The following is a 16,189-nucleotide window of genomic DNA, read 5'->3' on the forward strand; positions in this document are numbered from 1 at the left end:
CACTGTATCTGTGAGATACAAGTTCGGTTTTACTAACATATTCATAATTACTTTGTAATTTTCACTTTATTTTATTTTAGTCGTACATATAATGATTCTTAAAGATCTTAAAAACATTTCTTTGGCACTGCATATGATATTTATTGTAACCTTACAAACATTTATTTATACGTGACACACTGCTGTTTACCACATTTGCATCACATTTCAGTTTAGTCTCCAAATCACCTTCTCTTTCTTCAACATTATCACAATCGCTGACAGATCCTTCATCACTCATATCATTGTCTTCACTGCACTCAGCCTGATCTATACTAAAAACAAGAGGCATGATTCACAACTGTGCCATTATTAGTTTCCCAGATATTATATTTTAGTTAGAGTAGTGCTTAATTTCAAATAATGTGCCAAAAACAGACCCAGGGATCAGGCTACCATTGCACAAACTACCATGACATAAAAATACTAAGGTGGACTGAAATCTGAAATAATAACCATAACTACGTATCTACTCACTTATTGCTTGATTTATCAGGCTACTCTCTGGATGCAGTATTTTTGGGCCAAGCTTCTTATTCAGATGCGGAGATTTTTGATAACGAAAGGCAAACCCACAGCCCTGCCACAAACGTACCAACACCCAGTTGCTCTGAGCCCAGGCACGGTTTTCATATGGACGTAAAAGATTTCTCACCATGTTCATCTGGCTGGAAGGTACAAGAAAAAAACAAGGTGTCTATACTGTGTGCGGAAAACTTACTTCACACTATAACAAATGAATCAACAGTTGACAAATATATCATTTTAACTGTGTTACATCAGATTTATTGATTGATTTATTTATTTTATTTTCTGCCAGTTTTGGCTAATCCCGAAGGTGAGGGTGAATGGTGATAAGATGAGAACAATGAAGGGAGAATCACACACATATAGGACAAGACAACATGTGCTCCACAGAGGAATATACAGGCTGAGTGTCCAGATGTCAAGAGTCTTGCCAGTCTGCAAAATTCAGTCCAGGGTGTACTACGTGGAATAGAAGTTGACATTTGGGTGTCTCCACAAAGGGTCACCCCTTATAGAGTCTGTGTGTTCATTATATCCCCAGCAGTTAACAAAGGGAGTGGTGCTCTTTGTTAAAAAATAAAAAAAAAACACCCAAGCAGGCAGGTTTTCTCTTGAAGTAGAAGCAAACAAACTGGAGTAGGAAAGCGATGTTGCCAAATTGAAGAAGAGATAAAGATGAAAAGCAGAAGGAAATTGTAAAGAAAGGGTAAAGAAAAAGAAAGAGAAACAAACAAATTAAAGAATATGGAAAGAGAAAAGAAATACAGATAAAGATTAAAAAGGACAATATTAATAAAGATAGGAAAGATTGATTGATTGATTTAGTTTATTTTACTTCGCGTTTTGTGCCTCTTGGCTAATTTGCGAAGATGGGGATCAGTGATGAGTGATGAAATTGATGAATGGACATTCACAAACAACCAAGCCCGAGCGGGATTCGAACCCGGGACCCTTGGCGTCGCAGTGCGATGTGCTAACCACTTGGCCACAGGGTCCGGCAAAGATAGGACAGAGGCACATTCTAAATCCTCATATTTACACTGAATACCCCTATCTTGTCTACTCAAAAAATATATTATTCAGAATATACATATATAGTTAACTTACTTTCACTCATCGTCATCGCTGTCCCCCACGTGAATCATGAATCTCTCCTGGTTACTATCCGTGTCATGGTTAATATATTTTCTCTCAATTTTGATGGTGTACTGAATACAGGACAACGAAAGCTGGGCATCAATTGTCTCTGTTCCATCACGCAACAGCTGGCATACACTGGCACTTAAGAGTAGGAGATACATTGTTTTTCCTCACATATGATTTTAACTTGGCCCACATCAGTTCTATGGGATTAAACATGCAATGGTAGGGAGGGAGTCGCAACACTTCATGTCCACGTGAGGCTGCAAGCTCATCCACTACGTACTTATTAGTAATGTTTGCCAATTTAATTATTTCTAATAAAAGGGCTTTTATAGGAACAGGTTTCGGTACTGGAATGTCGTGCCTCTCCATGAAGGAAATAATGTCCTGCAGTATTCATTTTTGGGATTTTCACTAGCAGCCGAGTGATAACTTGCAAATTATGATACACTTCACAATACTTGTCGATTCCATTATTGCATTTCTTTTCTTCAGCCGTCGAAAAGAAAAACCAAGTTTCTTCAGAAGCTCTCGAAGCGTTGTTTGTTTGTAAGGGAAGTCTGATACTAGTTTCAGTTGTGTTAATAATTCACAGACACTTAGTGTGCGTCCTTTAGAAAAAAAATATTGTAAATCTCTCTCCTAACAAAATCGCAAACAAACTCGTCCACTTTATGAATTTTTTTCTTTTTATTACCAGACTTCTTTGGTGTAACTGGGCCTCTTTCTGTGATCTTTCGCACTGTTTTCCTGTCTAATTTCAAAATATTTGCTGTCTCCGATATGGTTCTTCTTCCTGAATTATTCCTGGAGACATATTTGTGCACAATGCATACAAATTCTTGAGCTTGTTTGTTCAGAATTTTCTTTTTACCCTCAGCACTCTGGAACTGCCGCTGCTAGTACTTAGCTGGGGGTTACTTTCGTCAGTTAAATTCTCCTGCGCAACAACGTTTACTAAAGGAACCTGTTTTGCAACCCACGGTCTCCACATGCTAATAACAAAACCAAAATCTAATAAAAAAACTAAAAGCACAACAAGCAAGTTTCATGAAAGGATTGCGGATGGAGATATAATGAATGCGCGAACTTTACCACTATTAAATCAGAGCATGAGCACAAAGTAGAATGCAGGATGAAAATAAAAAGCCAGAATGGGTTATTGACATCCTGTGATTTTGTTCTGATTTTAACACAGGTAAAGTATTTTTCTATGAAACATCTCACATTTGAAACAATAGACAAATAACTTAAAAAATATTACTACATAAACTTTTAGTAAATTGCATTACAATAAATTAGATAAAAAATACATTTCTCAAATCCTGTCTGAACTCATTTTCACTCAATTCCTCTAATGATTAGGTGATAAATTCAAAATGGTAATATACAGTGGCATATTCGGAAAATTTGACCTGGTTTACCACAACAATTCTTATATACGAGGGTCGGGGAGTAGGTCATGGCAACCCAGTAATAATTCGAGAATCGAAGGATATATTAAAAATTTGTTATATGCAACTGAAACAGTATCCATTATGGATATTTTGTTGGTAGGAATCATGAAAGAAAACCCAAGCAACCCTGTGACATACACATGTATAAATGTACAGTACCGGACACTGCTGGGTTGTAATGATTCCATTGAATGAGTCACCAACACATGCTACCTCCCCCTCTTTCTGTGTTTACTATCCCAAAAATTATACTTCTGTAACCACCTTGTTTATTCAATAGTAGAAGAGAGATCAAAATTAAAATTATGTTGTGGATTTGCAGTACTCAGGAAGTTATTTTCTATTATTTCTCGCCCAAGATATACCATTGACACACACACATCCCATGTACTCAAATTCTGCCAGAATGTGTTTTTCTCGGTGTCGCAAATGTTACATTGCAAAGTAAAAAATCTTGGAAAATGGCCATTTCACTTTTATATTTCTTTAAAAAATTATAATTACTACAGACATCCAACCTGGTAATTTGTCTATTTATCTGGTTATTCATATGTACATGTTCTACGCAGTGACATAGTAAAAACATGCATGGTTTCCTGGTGGTCAAAATATTTCATGCACAATACACACCACAGTTTCTGGGGGCACACATTTTGTAAAAAAAAAAAAGTGCACATTACACATGAGTAAAAATGGTACATGAACAGTTGGTTTACAGGCAATATACCAGGTAACATGGGAGTATACACCACTGGTAACATACGTATATCCAACATTTTCTTCATAAAAAATATAAACCTATGTACAGTTATTTCTTTCTGCATTACCACAAACAGTGCCCATATCATTCAGGCAATAATGAAGTATTAATATGCAATACAATAGTTGTACGCAATACCACACAGGCATCTTTTTCCTAGCTGGCAATAAGAGAATTCATGACAGACGAAATACACAGATAAATATGAACAAATATATATTACAGCATTTTTAATAGCTGTTTTAGTAACTCTGAGTTAATTCTATTGCTTATCAATGATGTATATGTATTACAAGTCAACATCATATCATGGAAAGGTTTATCATACATACTGGTTCGGACAGTTCTTATTCAAAAGAACAAAACTTTACTTCAAGTTACAATTTCGAATAATTTTATATATAACTTATTGTAAACATACCTTGCATAAGGTACTCTTTCCAGTGCAGTTAACGTGTTCTGATTACATACAAAAGTGGCTAATGCCTGTATCAATGTGTCTTTAGAATTTGCATGGACAATCCTTTGGTCTGCAAAATGTATGCATAAGAATTCTGCCACTTCAATTAACAGATCTTGGTACCCTGTAAATACAATGCAGTCATTAGTCTGATAAAAGTAAATAATGCAATCATTAGTCTGATATCAAATTAAATTTGCACATTAAATTTAAATAAACATGAATATCAACAGTCTTTAGTTTCTTATTCTTCCCCTGTAATATAAAATTAACAAAAACAAAATTAGAAATATACACTTTAGTGGTTACAAATTTATTTTATAGGTACAGTAGAACCTCAATTTTACGTTCTTCAGGGGACAAAGCTGAAAAAACTTAAAATGAAGGGAATTTCCCAGGAATTTCTATATACGAGGTGCACACCAAAAGTACATGCCGTTTTCTTCTGAAGTCAACATTTCTTCTCTTTTCAGGAAATAACTATGGCATCGGAGACTTCCATCCTTCGTCTTCAAGCAGTGTCAGTTTTTTGTGCTAGGTGGCAGTGCCTGAAGGAGTAAGACGTGTTTCTGATACTGCCTGGGGAAATGGAATTTCCACTTGAAGAGCAACGGGTAATTGTGAAATTCCTTACCGTAGCTGGACGTTGTGCAGCCGATATTCATCGCCAACTGGAGGCCGTGTGTGGTGATAGTGCTCTTGCAGAAAACACTGTTAGGAAGTGGGTGCGTGAGTTCAAAGATGGACGAACGAGTGTGAAAGACGAGCAGAGGTCTGGACATCCGAAAACAGCATCAACTGAGGCTAACATTGACCGTGTTGAACATTTTATCATGGAAGATAGGCGTGTCACCATGCAGGAGATTTGTGATACCCTGGGGCTAACAATGGGAACAGTAGAACGAATAATCACCAAAGATTTGTGCCTAAAGAAAGTTTCCTCTCGCTGGGTTCAACGATTGCTTAGTGACGATCAAAAAGATGCTCGCGTTCGATCCAGTGTTGCAAATTTGACACGATTCAGAAGGGAGGGACACAATTTTTTGGACAGTATTGTGACAATGGATGAAACACAAATTCCATTATTCAATCCAGAAACAAAAAGACAGTCGATGCAGTGGAAACACACGGATTCACCACCCCCGAAAAAATTTCGTCAGGTTGCATCAAATGACAAAGTGCTATACGCAATCTTCTGGAATTCCCAGGAAGTGATATTGTCTCATCCAGTTCCCAAAGGTCATATAATTACGGGCAAGTATTTTCGTAAACTTTTGGCTACAGAATTTTTGCCGAAATTGACTATGAAACGACCACAAATGGCTAATGGCAATTTCATTCTCCACATGGACAATGCACCGCCACATCGTGCTAATGTTGTGACCTCATTCTTGGCTGACCACGGTATTGAACTTCTGACACATCCACCATACTCACCAGATTTAGCCCCGAGTGACTTCTGGTTGTTCCCCAACCTCAAGAATTCTCTTCGTGGATGCCATTTTGCCAATAGATCATCCCTGGGAAGTGCTGTTTTCCAGTATCTAAAAACATACCTCCAAATATGACTATGCCACATGCTACACAAAATGGACTGAGCGATGGCAACTATGTATCAATAAACAGAGAGAGTTTGTTGAAAAATAAAAACAGGTTATTTCATTGTATTTCATTTTTCTTGAAAATTAGAACGAAACGGCACGTACTTTTGGTGTACACCTCGTACAGTACCGTATATACTGTTGCTGTTGGAACCATCAAGACTGAACGCATAATGTGGGAAAATGTAAAATCAGGGTTCCACTGTAATCCATTTTCCAGACACAATAGAGGGGCATTTTTTAATTATTACATGGTTATTCAATATTTATTTTGTGTAATATGTTTGTGGACTTGAGATTTGAGATTATATTTACCATTATAACACTGAAATGTCATTTATATACTTCTCTTGAACATGATTAGTTTTTTATATTGAAATTCGGACCCTTCATTCATCACAAATAAGTGTCTGTAGATGAAAGTAAATGTATCCGGCTACACTGATAGATTGAGTATAATCTACAATTCATAATAAAAGGAGTAACATGAAGGACTCTTATCAACTTACCTTCAATGTTCTCCAAAGGAGCCGTAGGATGGAAGTAGTTTCTGAGAGCAGCACATGTCTCTATTAAAGCATCAAGATAAAAGTCTGGAAGAAAACTGAACAAGGGACCCTGCTGCGATGCAATTTTCACGCTCTGAAGAATCACCCTCAGCAACCAAGCTATCTGAGTTTGTTTCTCCGTAGAGTACACGGCCGCTACAACCCATGCCATGTGGCGGGACTGTTCGGACAGTTTCCTGTCAAACACTTCGGATGCCTTCCTCAACTCGTCGATCACTTCACTGTCACACTCCTGGACTTTTATTTCACTCTCACTTTCCGAATAGTAAAATTCAAGTTTCTTCCTCGTTTCCTCCATTGCCGTAACATATTCATTCATGCTGTCCCTCAACGTGCTCACTTTCCCCAGCTGTTTGTATGCGGCGATGTGAAAGAACAAAATAATGCCATCCAACAGTTCAATGAGTGACAATGCAGGATCGAGTGCACCGTGTTCTTTAACTTCGGAGGTCATTCCGAGAGGTTGATGCAGAAGCAGGGTACCATCTGAAGACATGTTTTCAGCATAGTTAATATTCTCTATGATCGGAATCACTATGGCAGCTTGAGACTGAGCATCCAGAAAACCTGCGGCGGACATGGAAGACGACGAAAACATTTCCGTCGTAACCGAATTATTACTTTCGGTAATGGTAGTATTAGACTCTTCAGGTGCTGGTAATCTTGGTTCCGGATTCGTCTGCGCCGACGTGTCTGCAGTTCTTGATGTGCTTCCTTCGGGAATGGAGACGATGTTTTGGGTTCCGAGAACTTTACCGAGGTCTTCCCTCAGGGCTTTCTGCAAGTGTGACAGAACCCCACCGAGCCTGTCGATGGTGAAATAGTTCACTGAACCATCATAAAATATTCGAGCAGGTATCACAACTGGGTACGAGGCAACTTCCTTTTCCCAGAGGGCTCTGAAGGTGACCAGCAGACGATGGAAGCAGCATAGTGTCACAGGAAGGGGAGTCTGCAGAAATGGCACTGACTATAATTAAAAGGTAAAATACTGTAACTGACTATAAATTAAAAAGTAAATTATTGTATTATTACGGTTTACATTTTAAAACATGCGAGCCTCTACAACTACATTTGCTGACAGTTAGGGACTTATTGACACCATTAACCCCATCCGGAAAAGCAAGATTACATAATGTACTGCCTGTTGGCTTATTTACATCATGTCTCTGCCAAAAAGTAACATAAATTGTAAGATTTTTTGTGTGCATTTAATGATTCTATAACAACGAAAATTTTCTTCTAGCTGTACAATATATTTACTCAAATAACAAATTACAAATACTTCAAAATATGCCACATACATGATTTTGAAAAGGAAAATTATAAAAAATAATATAACTGAGCCCATATCAAGCCATCAATATGAATTCAAATTTAGTCAATGACATACTAGTATGTGAAAATGGAATCAATATCAATTCAAAGTGGTATTTGCTCAGCCCAAACAAATACATTTCTCTGTGATACACCAAAGTTGTCCTACAACTAAACTATGCAGGACAATAGACATTTTGGTGTTATAGTTTCAGGTTTAAAGAAAGACAATTGAGAATCTAAATTAGACAATTAAAGTATTGCTCTTAGATACCATTCTGTCACCAAATTCAATAACAATCTAACACAAGAAAACCTCATTAATATCAATTATCCATATTTTTTAATACCAGGCTGTCCCAGAAGTCCTGAACCATCAGCACACTGAGCTTCAAGAGGTGAAGTTTGCAAGGGTAGGTGGCGCCACTGTTGGCAGGCATAGAGGACAGGTTCGTGGGATGAAGTGAAGGCACACACAGCATGTGTAGCGAGTGTTCCCGTGAAGTTAATTAAAGTGGGCACGATGAGTGAGGACCAAATTGCACTTCGTGCAGTGCTACATTTTTTATGGAAAAAATGACTAACAGCAAAAGCGGTAGCGAAGGAAATTTGTCGTGTAGAGAACGAAGAAGTGTTGAATCAATCGGCAGCTTCCCATTGGTTTAAAAAATTCGCTTCAGGTGATCTACGCCTCGCGGACAAGGCCCACACGGGGTGACCTCCGATGGACATTAACGAGTCTCTGCAGGATGCTGTGAATGCTACACCACAATCCAGCACATGTGTGTTAGCAAGACTGGTTGGGGCATCCAAATAGACAGTAACCGTAGTTTGCATGACATGGATTACACCAATAAACAGCCCCGACAAAGTCCGCACGAGTTGACAGAGGTGCAGGGCCAGCGCAGAGTTGCAATTTGCCAGACATTGCTACAAAACCCACATGATCTTCGTTTTTGGAGGAGAAATGTGACAGGAGAGAGAAGTGGGTGTTTCTGACAACCCTGACACACGTAAACAGTGGGTGAAAAGAAGACAGGAGGCCGTCGCCCATGTGAAACAGGACAGATTTGGGAAAAAGCTCGTGCTGAGTGTGTGGTTGAATATTGATGGGATTGTCCATTATGAGTTTGTTCCAGAAAGTAATGCTGTAACGGTGAACTGTATTCTGAACAATTACGCCGAGTGTATGCCATTCTGAACGGGAAATACCTGGCATTAACGAAGAGGAAGAGGTTACTGCTCAAAGAGTGACCAACACACTAGCTGAGCTTGACGGATTTGAGTTGTTACCTCATCCTGCCTATAGCCTGGAAGTTGTACCATCGGATTACACTTTGTTTCGCTCTCTCTCACATTTCCTGTGTGGTCGGCACTTCAATTCATATGATGAGGTAAATTCTGTCTGTCGCGAGTTTTTCAATTCTAAACCTGCCACCTGGTATCGCCATCAGATTGAACTGTTGTCGCAGAGATGGATGAAGGTAATTGAACATGGAGGTCTGTACTTTGCTGAATAAAGTCTGTCTTTGTTGCTGATATTCTGTGTTTCATTTTTGCCCTTGTATGGTGCAGGACTTCTGGGACAGCCTGGTAATGTACATTTTAAACATGTCAAGGATGTTAATATGATGGTCTGTGTCATAAGCATCAGTCATGTGTGTATTAATTTTGTTTCGCTTGCTTCTCTTTGTAAAGGGTAAAACTATTAAAATCGCCAACCTAGATTTGTTATTTGACTTGATGGGCAAATGAGTTCTGTGATTGCTCACACAGTGGCAGCAGTATACGGTACGGGAGGCAGAGCTGTTCCATAGTACCGATTTTGCTCAACAGGTGCCCTCAGCTCATTCTTAGTATCTAAATATCGAAATTATTGTGTTCTTTTGAACTGCTCATGAATGTTATTATAAAAAAAAAAAGTGCTCCCCTGTGCTTAGCACCACAGCATGAAGGCATATAGGGGGTGTGGGGGTAATGCCCCACACTTTCTTGATCCGGTCGTGAATGGGGTGATGTGATCAGCATCATGCCCCTGACTGCCTGTACCCCCCAGGGTTTCCCCCAGGTACCCAGGCACTCGATGCTGGGTGGGCGCCGGGGTCGCTTCCAACGTTAGAAAAGTTCCCGGATTTGAACCGGCAGGGGATCGAATGAATGTTATTATAATATAACTAATCACAATGTTCAAATAATGCAATTAAGGTTTTAGATGCAAACTTGACTGAGATTGTGAATGCATCTATGCACGAGTGAGTGAGCATAATAACTCAAGATCAGCGAGTGAAAGAATGGAATTGTTTCCGGGAACCGGGGGAAAAACGAACGGTTCATGGACTCGTTGGATATAACTGTGTAAATTTGAATTTCACAATACGAAAGAGATTGGGGAAAATCGTGCTCATCGAAGGATTACAAGTGAATCGGAATAGCACGAAATGTTTACGAAAGTCAGTGAATGGTGATACAATTCGTACATTGGGATAAAAAACAATGTGATGCCAGATATTTGAAATTTTTTTGAGTCATTGTGAACTGTTGGTTGGTATACACACCAGATACGTAAGTACCACAATCGTCTTCTAATCAAGCGGTAGCCAGTGCAATGCATGAGGAACTTTGTAGAAACAAATTATCATTGCATTCCACGACATGCTAGCATGCAAGTTTCCGATTATGGCCATAATTTGCGGATACGTGTTTTCGTAAATATGGGCAGGAACAAATGGTGTCAGGTAAAACGTCTTGCGAAAACACAATGGATTAGTCATAAATGAACGTATAATCGACAGTTATCGTAGTTAACCTCAAATATCAACACAAGGAGTATAACTTGTAAAAGATGTAATAGCATAATTTTGGTCAAGGTCATGTGATACATTTTGACATGTAACTTTCACCTATGGAAGAGGTGACCAATATCTCCTTGGCAGAGATCTTGTTCTGTGAATCTAATAATTAGTTTGATGGTATATTTATTTCAATGTTTTCAATTTGAAATCCGTCCAATTTTTTTTATTGTCAAAGTAGCTTCACCTTTGACAAGAGAAGGATTCTGTTCAGGGTCATTGTAGGTAAAGACAATGCATGGTGTGATAAAAGCTTTACAGCCATATCTACTTTGAACTGAAAGAACCGACAGTGTTAGTTTTCATATAGATGGATGTTAAGTATGCTGGCTGATAATGATTGTATAAGATTTATAAGAGATACAGAGTGTCGGTTGTAAACCGGAAAGAGTTAACTTTCATTCTACCAGTCGTCTAATAAAGAACACATGTTGTTTATTATTGATGTTACAATTTAGCCTTACAGGGTTCCTCAGAGTGCATAAACTTAGAAATATGTGTGCTAATGTCTGTATTCTCTTTCAGAAGGGGAGGATACGTGTCGCATTGGTCACTCTGGGTTATGCTTATGTTAATGAGCCTTGGAAGCATAGAGGGGTTACTACAGTACTAAGGGATAAGTTAATGTCTGTCTTGGAATGGGGTACTCAGTCTCTTAATTTCCCAATCTAAAGATATTCACTGGCATTATTGTTGATGAACCTAAGTTTCCAATGTAATTTATGGTACTGACTCACATGCACAAGGAATGCAGTAGGGATCCTGGGTGAATCATGCATGGCAACATAAATTATCATCTTGTAGGAGAATCTACAATTATTTCAGTGGTAGTAGAAACAACTAAGGGGTCTGTTTAATTTGATTCATTTATAGTACAGGGTGTACTGAAAGAAGGTTTTTTTTTCTTTTAAATTTGGAATGCACTATGAGTGAATATTGATTCATTGGATTGAGCACACATGAACGTATTAAACAAACAAGTTTGAGCTAATGCGGTTTCGGAGTTTGGATAAATTGGGAATGTTTGGGTATTTGATTGTCCCAATTTAGTATACCATTTTATGAGGTATCGAAACTCAGTTGTTGGGGTTTCACAACACATGTGCTCATAGTAAATTTCGAAACTCTTTTGAGTTTCTACAGCACGTTCACATTAACTTGCGGTTAAATAAGCTTTAGAAGTCCTGTAACTGCATAAATTTGAATGAAATGTTAATTTAAACAAAACTTAGAATATATTCAAGGGGTGACTGAAAAGTTTTGAACCTAACATAGAAAATAGGTGGCTAGGCAAACCAAATGATATTTTTAATAATGTACCAATCTTCATTAGTATCATGACCCATGTTCATGCTTCTAACGTTTCTCATTTTTTGGTTGCTGGGTCTTGAAGTGAAAAAAGTTCAGTGACTTGTTGAAAAAGGAGAAATTGGAGTATCACACTGCAAAACGTTGGCCAGCTAAAGTTGCAGGCCAGGTCCTGCTAATATGGGGATGAGGAACAAGCTTGAATCCACAGTCATTGATTGCTGCCATGGCAATCTCTGAGGTGTGTGCTGGAACATTGTTCTGGTGAAAGAGATCTCCTCTGGTCAGCATGGTCTGATCTTCTCTTGGATTTGCACTCTGAGATCTTTCAGTACGTAATCAGAGTAATATTCTCCGGCGATGGTGTGACCCCTTTAAAGGTAATCAATCAGCACACCACCTCGGGAATCCTAAAAGTCTGTCACCTCTTCCCGGCTGACGGCATGACATTGGCCTTCTTTGGTGTGGGAGATGATGCATGCTTCCATTCCTTCCTTTGTTATTTTCTTTCCGGCTGAAAGTTGTGGTCCCAGCACTCATCCATAGTATTGAATCGAGCAATAGAATTGTCCACATCTGCTTCAAACAGTTCCAAATTTTCCCTTGACATCTTGTGCTGAGTGTGCTTCTACTCAGGAGTCGAAGTCATGGACTCATCGAGCAGAAACTTTCGGGAAGCCAAGCTCTTTCTTCAAAATGCAATCAGCTCGCTCCTGTGAGATGACCAATGTCTGCTACTTGACATGTTGACAATTGGCATTCTTGCATGATCATGTCCAGAACAAGGTTAACACATTGGGGTCTCACGACGGGCATAGCCCGCAGGGCATGTTACAAAGTCAATGTGGACGAACGACGGGCATAGCCCGTCCTGCAGTATGCAATCGCTTTGCCGATTAACTACGGGCTATGTTCGTACTTCGTCTCATGTGCATGTTCATTCAAGCCGCTCTGTTGAAATTCCGACTGCTAGGTGACTCATGTGCTATTTTATCTCGCACCTGGTACTGTTTGTGTTCGGGTTGATGTACGTTGCATTGTTTAGAATGGCGTCATTAGATCCAGACTGCATAGCGGAAATTCCGCCTCAGAGTTTGAAGTTAGCGACAATTTTGATGATGCAGATGAATTTGAAGATTTGGAAGGTAGGTTATATTCGTAATAATTAATTGTTGACAATATAAACAGTGTTGCAAACTCTAGTATTTTATGAATGAAGTGAGAAGAGGTAATATTTTGGGTCTATTCATCTTGCCTCTTGCTTGATTCTCCTACATGCACTGATGTATTTTTAGTTTTTCCATTTATTATTTTGTATAGTGTATGTCAAATGAAAATTTATTTAATTTATTTAGTTTATTTATTTATTTGCTTAATTTTTACAGATGACGCAGAACCAGCTGATACATCGTGTGGTCCTGTCCTGCAGCCACTTTTTCATACAAAAGCTAATTACCTGTAATTTGTAATTATTTTTTGTTATGTGCACATGAGAAGTATTCTTATGCAAGATTCAAAAGATGTATTGATAGTTTATGTACTTAATTATTGAAATTTCCAGATTACGAACTTAAAATATCTCTATATTAACATTTGTTACAATGTTGTACTTTTTTTCTTCTTCACAAAACATTCCTGAAAAAAATATTCAAAAATGTCTGAAAATGAAAATAAAATTTAACAAATTTTTGTTAATTGAAAAGAGAAAGTTTTGTAGATTTAAGAAATGTGTGGTAGAAAAAAACAAATTAAAAATATTTTTTTCTATGATTTTTTTAAAAACATCGAAAAACCGCAATCCAGAGGTAAAAATGCTGTATTATGAGGCCAGACCCGAATGTGTTAATATTTTCTTTGGTGGTGACAGTTCCAGGTCTACCAGACCTCCACTCATCTTGAACAGTACCCTGCCCCTCTTGAATTCTTGTACCCAACATTTGACTATGGCATATGAAGGGACATTGACATGTAAAGTATTGAACATATCTTGGCAGATTTTCTGATAGTGACATTCCTTTGAGATGAAGGTATTTGACCACCAAGAGATACTCCAATTTCTCAACTGTCAACAAATCACTGAACCTTCTTCACTTCGAAGACCTTGCAACAGAAGAAGAACAAAAAATAAAAGAAAAAGAGAAACATTAACATGGGACATGATACTAACGAAGAGTGGTACATAAATATTATTTGGTTTGTCTAGCTACCCATTTTCTGTGTTAGGCTCAAAACTTTTCAGTCACCCCTCGTATACAGTAATAATGTACAAAGCATCTTTGTAAAATCATGTTTTTTCTCAACTTTAGAGCAGGAAACAGTAGGCTATCTCTTTAGGATAGGGGGGCCCAAACTTTCCTATATACAGGGAGGGCTAGTATTGGCCACAGGAAATATTACATTTTACTTCCATTAAAGATAATGCTTCAAAATAAAATTAAAGTTTTAATAAGTAGTAACGTGGGCTGCATGAAGTACCTCAGCATGCTGGATGTGGCCTGAGGGTCATACTTTGGGCATCCCTGTTAAGGAGAAGAAAGCTGTGGTGATATGACACAGCAATTGAGTCACATTAAGTCGATGTACCATGCACTGGGCCACTTTTTCAATTGTGTGTGTCATGTTGCTTCAGTCTGTTGGTCCTACATGCTCAGTGAATGCTTTTTTATTATAGGTTGGTTGTCAATTTGGTCTAGAAGCTCCTTAACAGTTATTTACTTTTATCTATTAGTTCCAACTTTTATAGTGGTTAAATACTAATCATACAGTATTTCCAAAAACTTACACGGCTTGTTACTATATTCTCTCTAAGAAACTCTCTGAACTTTTTAAGGAAGATCTTCCTTGATGAAGGTTGAGTTGGGGTTCCATCCGAGTTGTCTAGTAGTATTTTCAGTAGTTCAACTTGCAAAGATTCAATACCTGCAGTAAGAGAATCAATACTTCACAAAGGCAATAAAACAATTAGCCTAATATTCGGTACAGACTTCAAATGAGTTTGGAGACTTACATTGCTATGACATTCAAGATTTGCAGAAAACTAATAAGTTAGTAATTTACTAATTTACTATATCACTAATTGCACACTTGCTTAGAGAAAGAACAATATGCATGGTTGGACATACAAGTATTTAAGCCATAACTATTTCTCTGTAAAGTAAACTACAAATTCATGATGAAAGTTGTGTGAATTACTCACAAACTAGATTACCTTGCCATAGGAATAGATTATGGACAAACCACTATTAATATATATATAAGTAAACTACACCTACTTCTACGGAAGCTTTGGACATAAAAAAACAAAAAAACAACAATAACCAAGAATGTAAAGAATCATTACAAAATGCAAACTTTTCTTGTACAAACAGGGGTTACATTCATCTCCGTAATGCATGTGATCATGAATACGTTGATTTTGCCTTACAAAGAGGAACTGTGTGGAACATAAAACATAGTACACGAATTGCACCTTTATATTAGGGTTGAGTGACCAACACCACTTTGACTCAATGCTAGTAATTTACACTGACAATGATGCTTGAAAATTGGAACAATTCAAAAATAGTTCAGAAAATATATAAATTTAAAAAAAGTTGTTAATTGTAAATATACCACATCAGTCTACTGGCATATTGCTTTAAATTATTCATTATTGTGTAAAGTACCTTACTGCCACTGGCGTTGCCTCGACAGTTTGTAAATAACCTTACATGTTTGGGATCTTATCATTGGGGGAAGCGGTAGCTTGTAATCACTCGCTTTGCTACATCTTTCATATGCGGAGGTACACTCAAAATCGAATGAAACGTCCCCCCTTACGGTTATGCAACCCAGAATTTTATATCATCTAGTTTCGCCAGGAAGAGCAGCTCGCGAGAAGCGTAGTGTTTCCAACTCTTGAATCTAGCCAGAGATTCAAGCGACCGGGTGGAGATCTTGCTTTCCTCTTGATTTGATTTCAACGGACAACAAGTTTATTTTGAGAATGTCTCTGGTAATAATAACAAGTGTTATTAACATTTATGCTTGAGTTTTTTTATTATTCTTTTACCACTTCCGAACGAATATGTGAAGATTTTTTTTTTCATTTTGCAATAACGCTTTCGGCACTTTTCCTTCACAGTTATTCTTTTTGTTTTTAAATTTTTGGCGACATCT

At 37.9% G+C, this 16,189-nt stretch overlaps 1 protein-coding gene across 4 annotated transcripts in view; it reads right to left on the reverse strand.

Moving 5' to 3' along the window:
* The window catches only part of LOC145995987 (E3 ubiquitin-protein ligase RNF123-like), an 86,529-nt gene that overhangs the window by 22,527 nt on the left and 47,813 nt on the right, over positions 1–16,189 (reverse strand). For 2 of the 4 annotated variants that reach the window (XM_083132142.1, XM_083132132.1), the window contains exons 10-13: positions 14,814–14,950; positions 6,498–7,509; positions 4,349–4,511; positions 517–707 (exon numbers count right to left, since the gene is read on the reverse strand). In XM_083132142.1, the coding sequence (XP_082988268.1) occupies positions 517–707; positions 4,349–4,511; positions 6,498–7,509; positions 14,814–14,950 (1,503 nt within the window). Of the gene's footprint in view, positions 1–516; positions 708–4,348; positions 4,512–6,497; positions 7,528–14,813; positions 14,951–16,189 lie in introns of all 4 variants that reach the window. The other 2 variants (XM_083132123.1, XM_083132115.1) reach the window with 1 other exon arrangement.

The sequence above is a fragment of the Lepisma saccharinum genome, chromosome 1 (assembly GCF_977018435.1).
Source record: "Lepisma saccharinum chromosome 1, izLepSacc3.1, whole genome shotgun sequence".
NCBI classification, from domain to species: Eukaryota; Metazoa; Arthropoda; class Insecta; order Zygentoma; family Lepismatidae; genus Lepisma; species Lepisma saccharinum.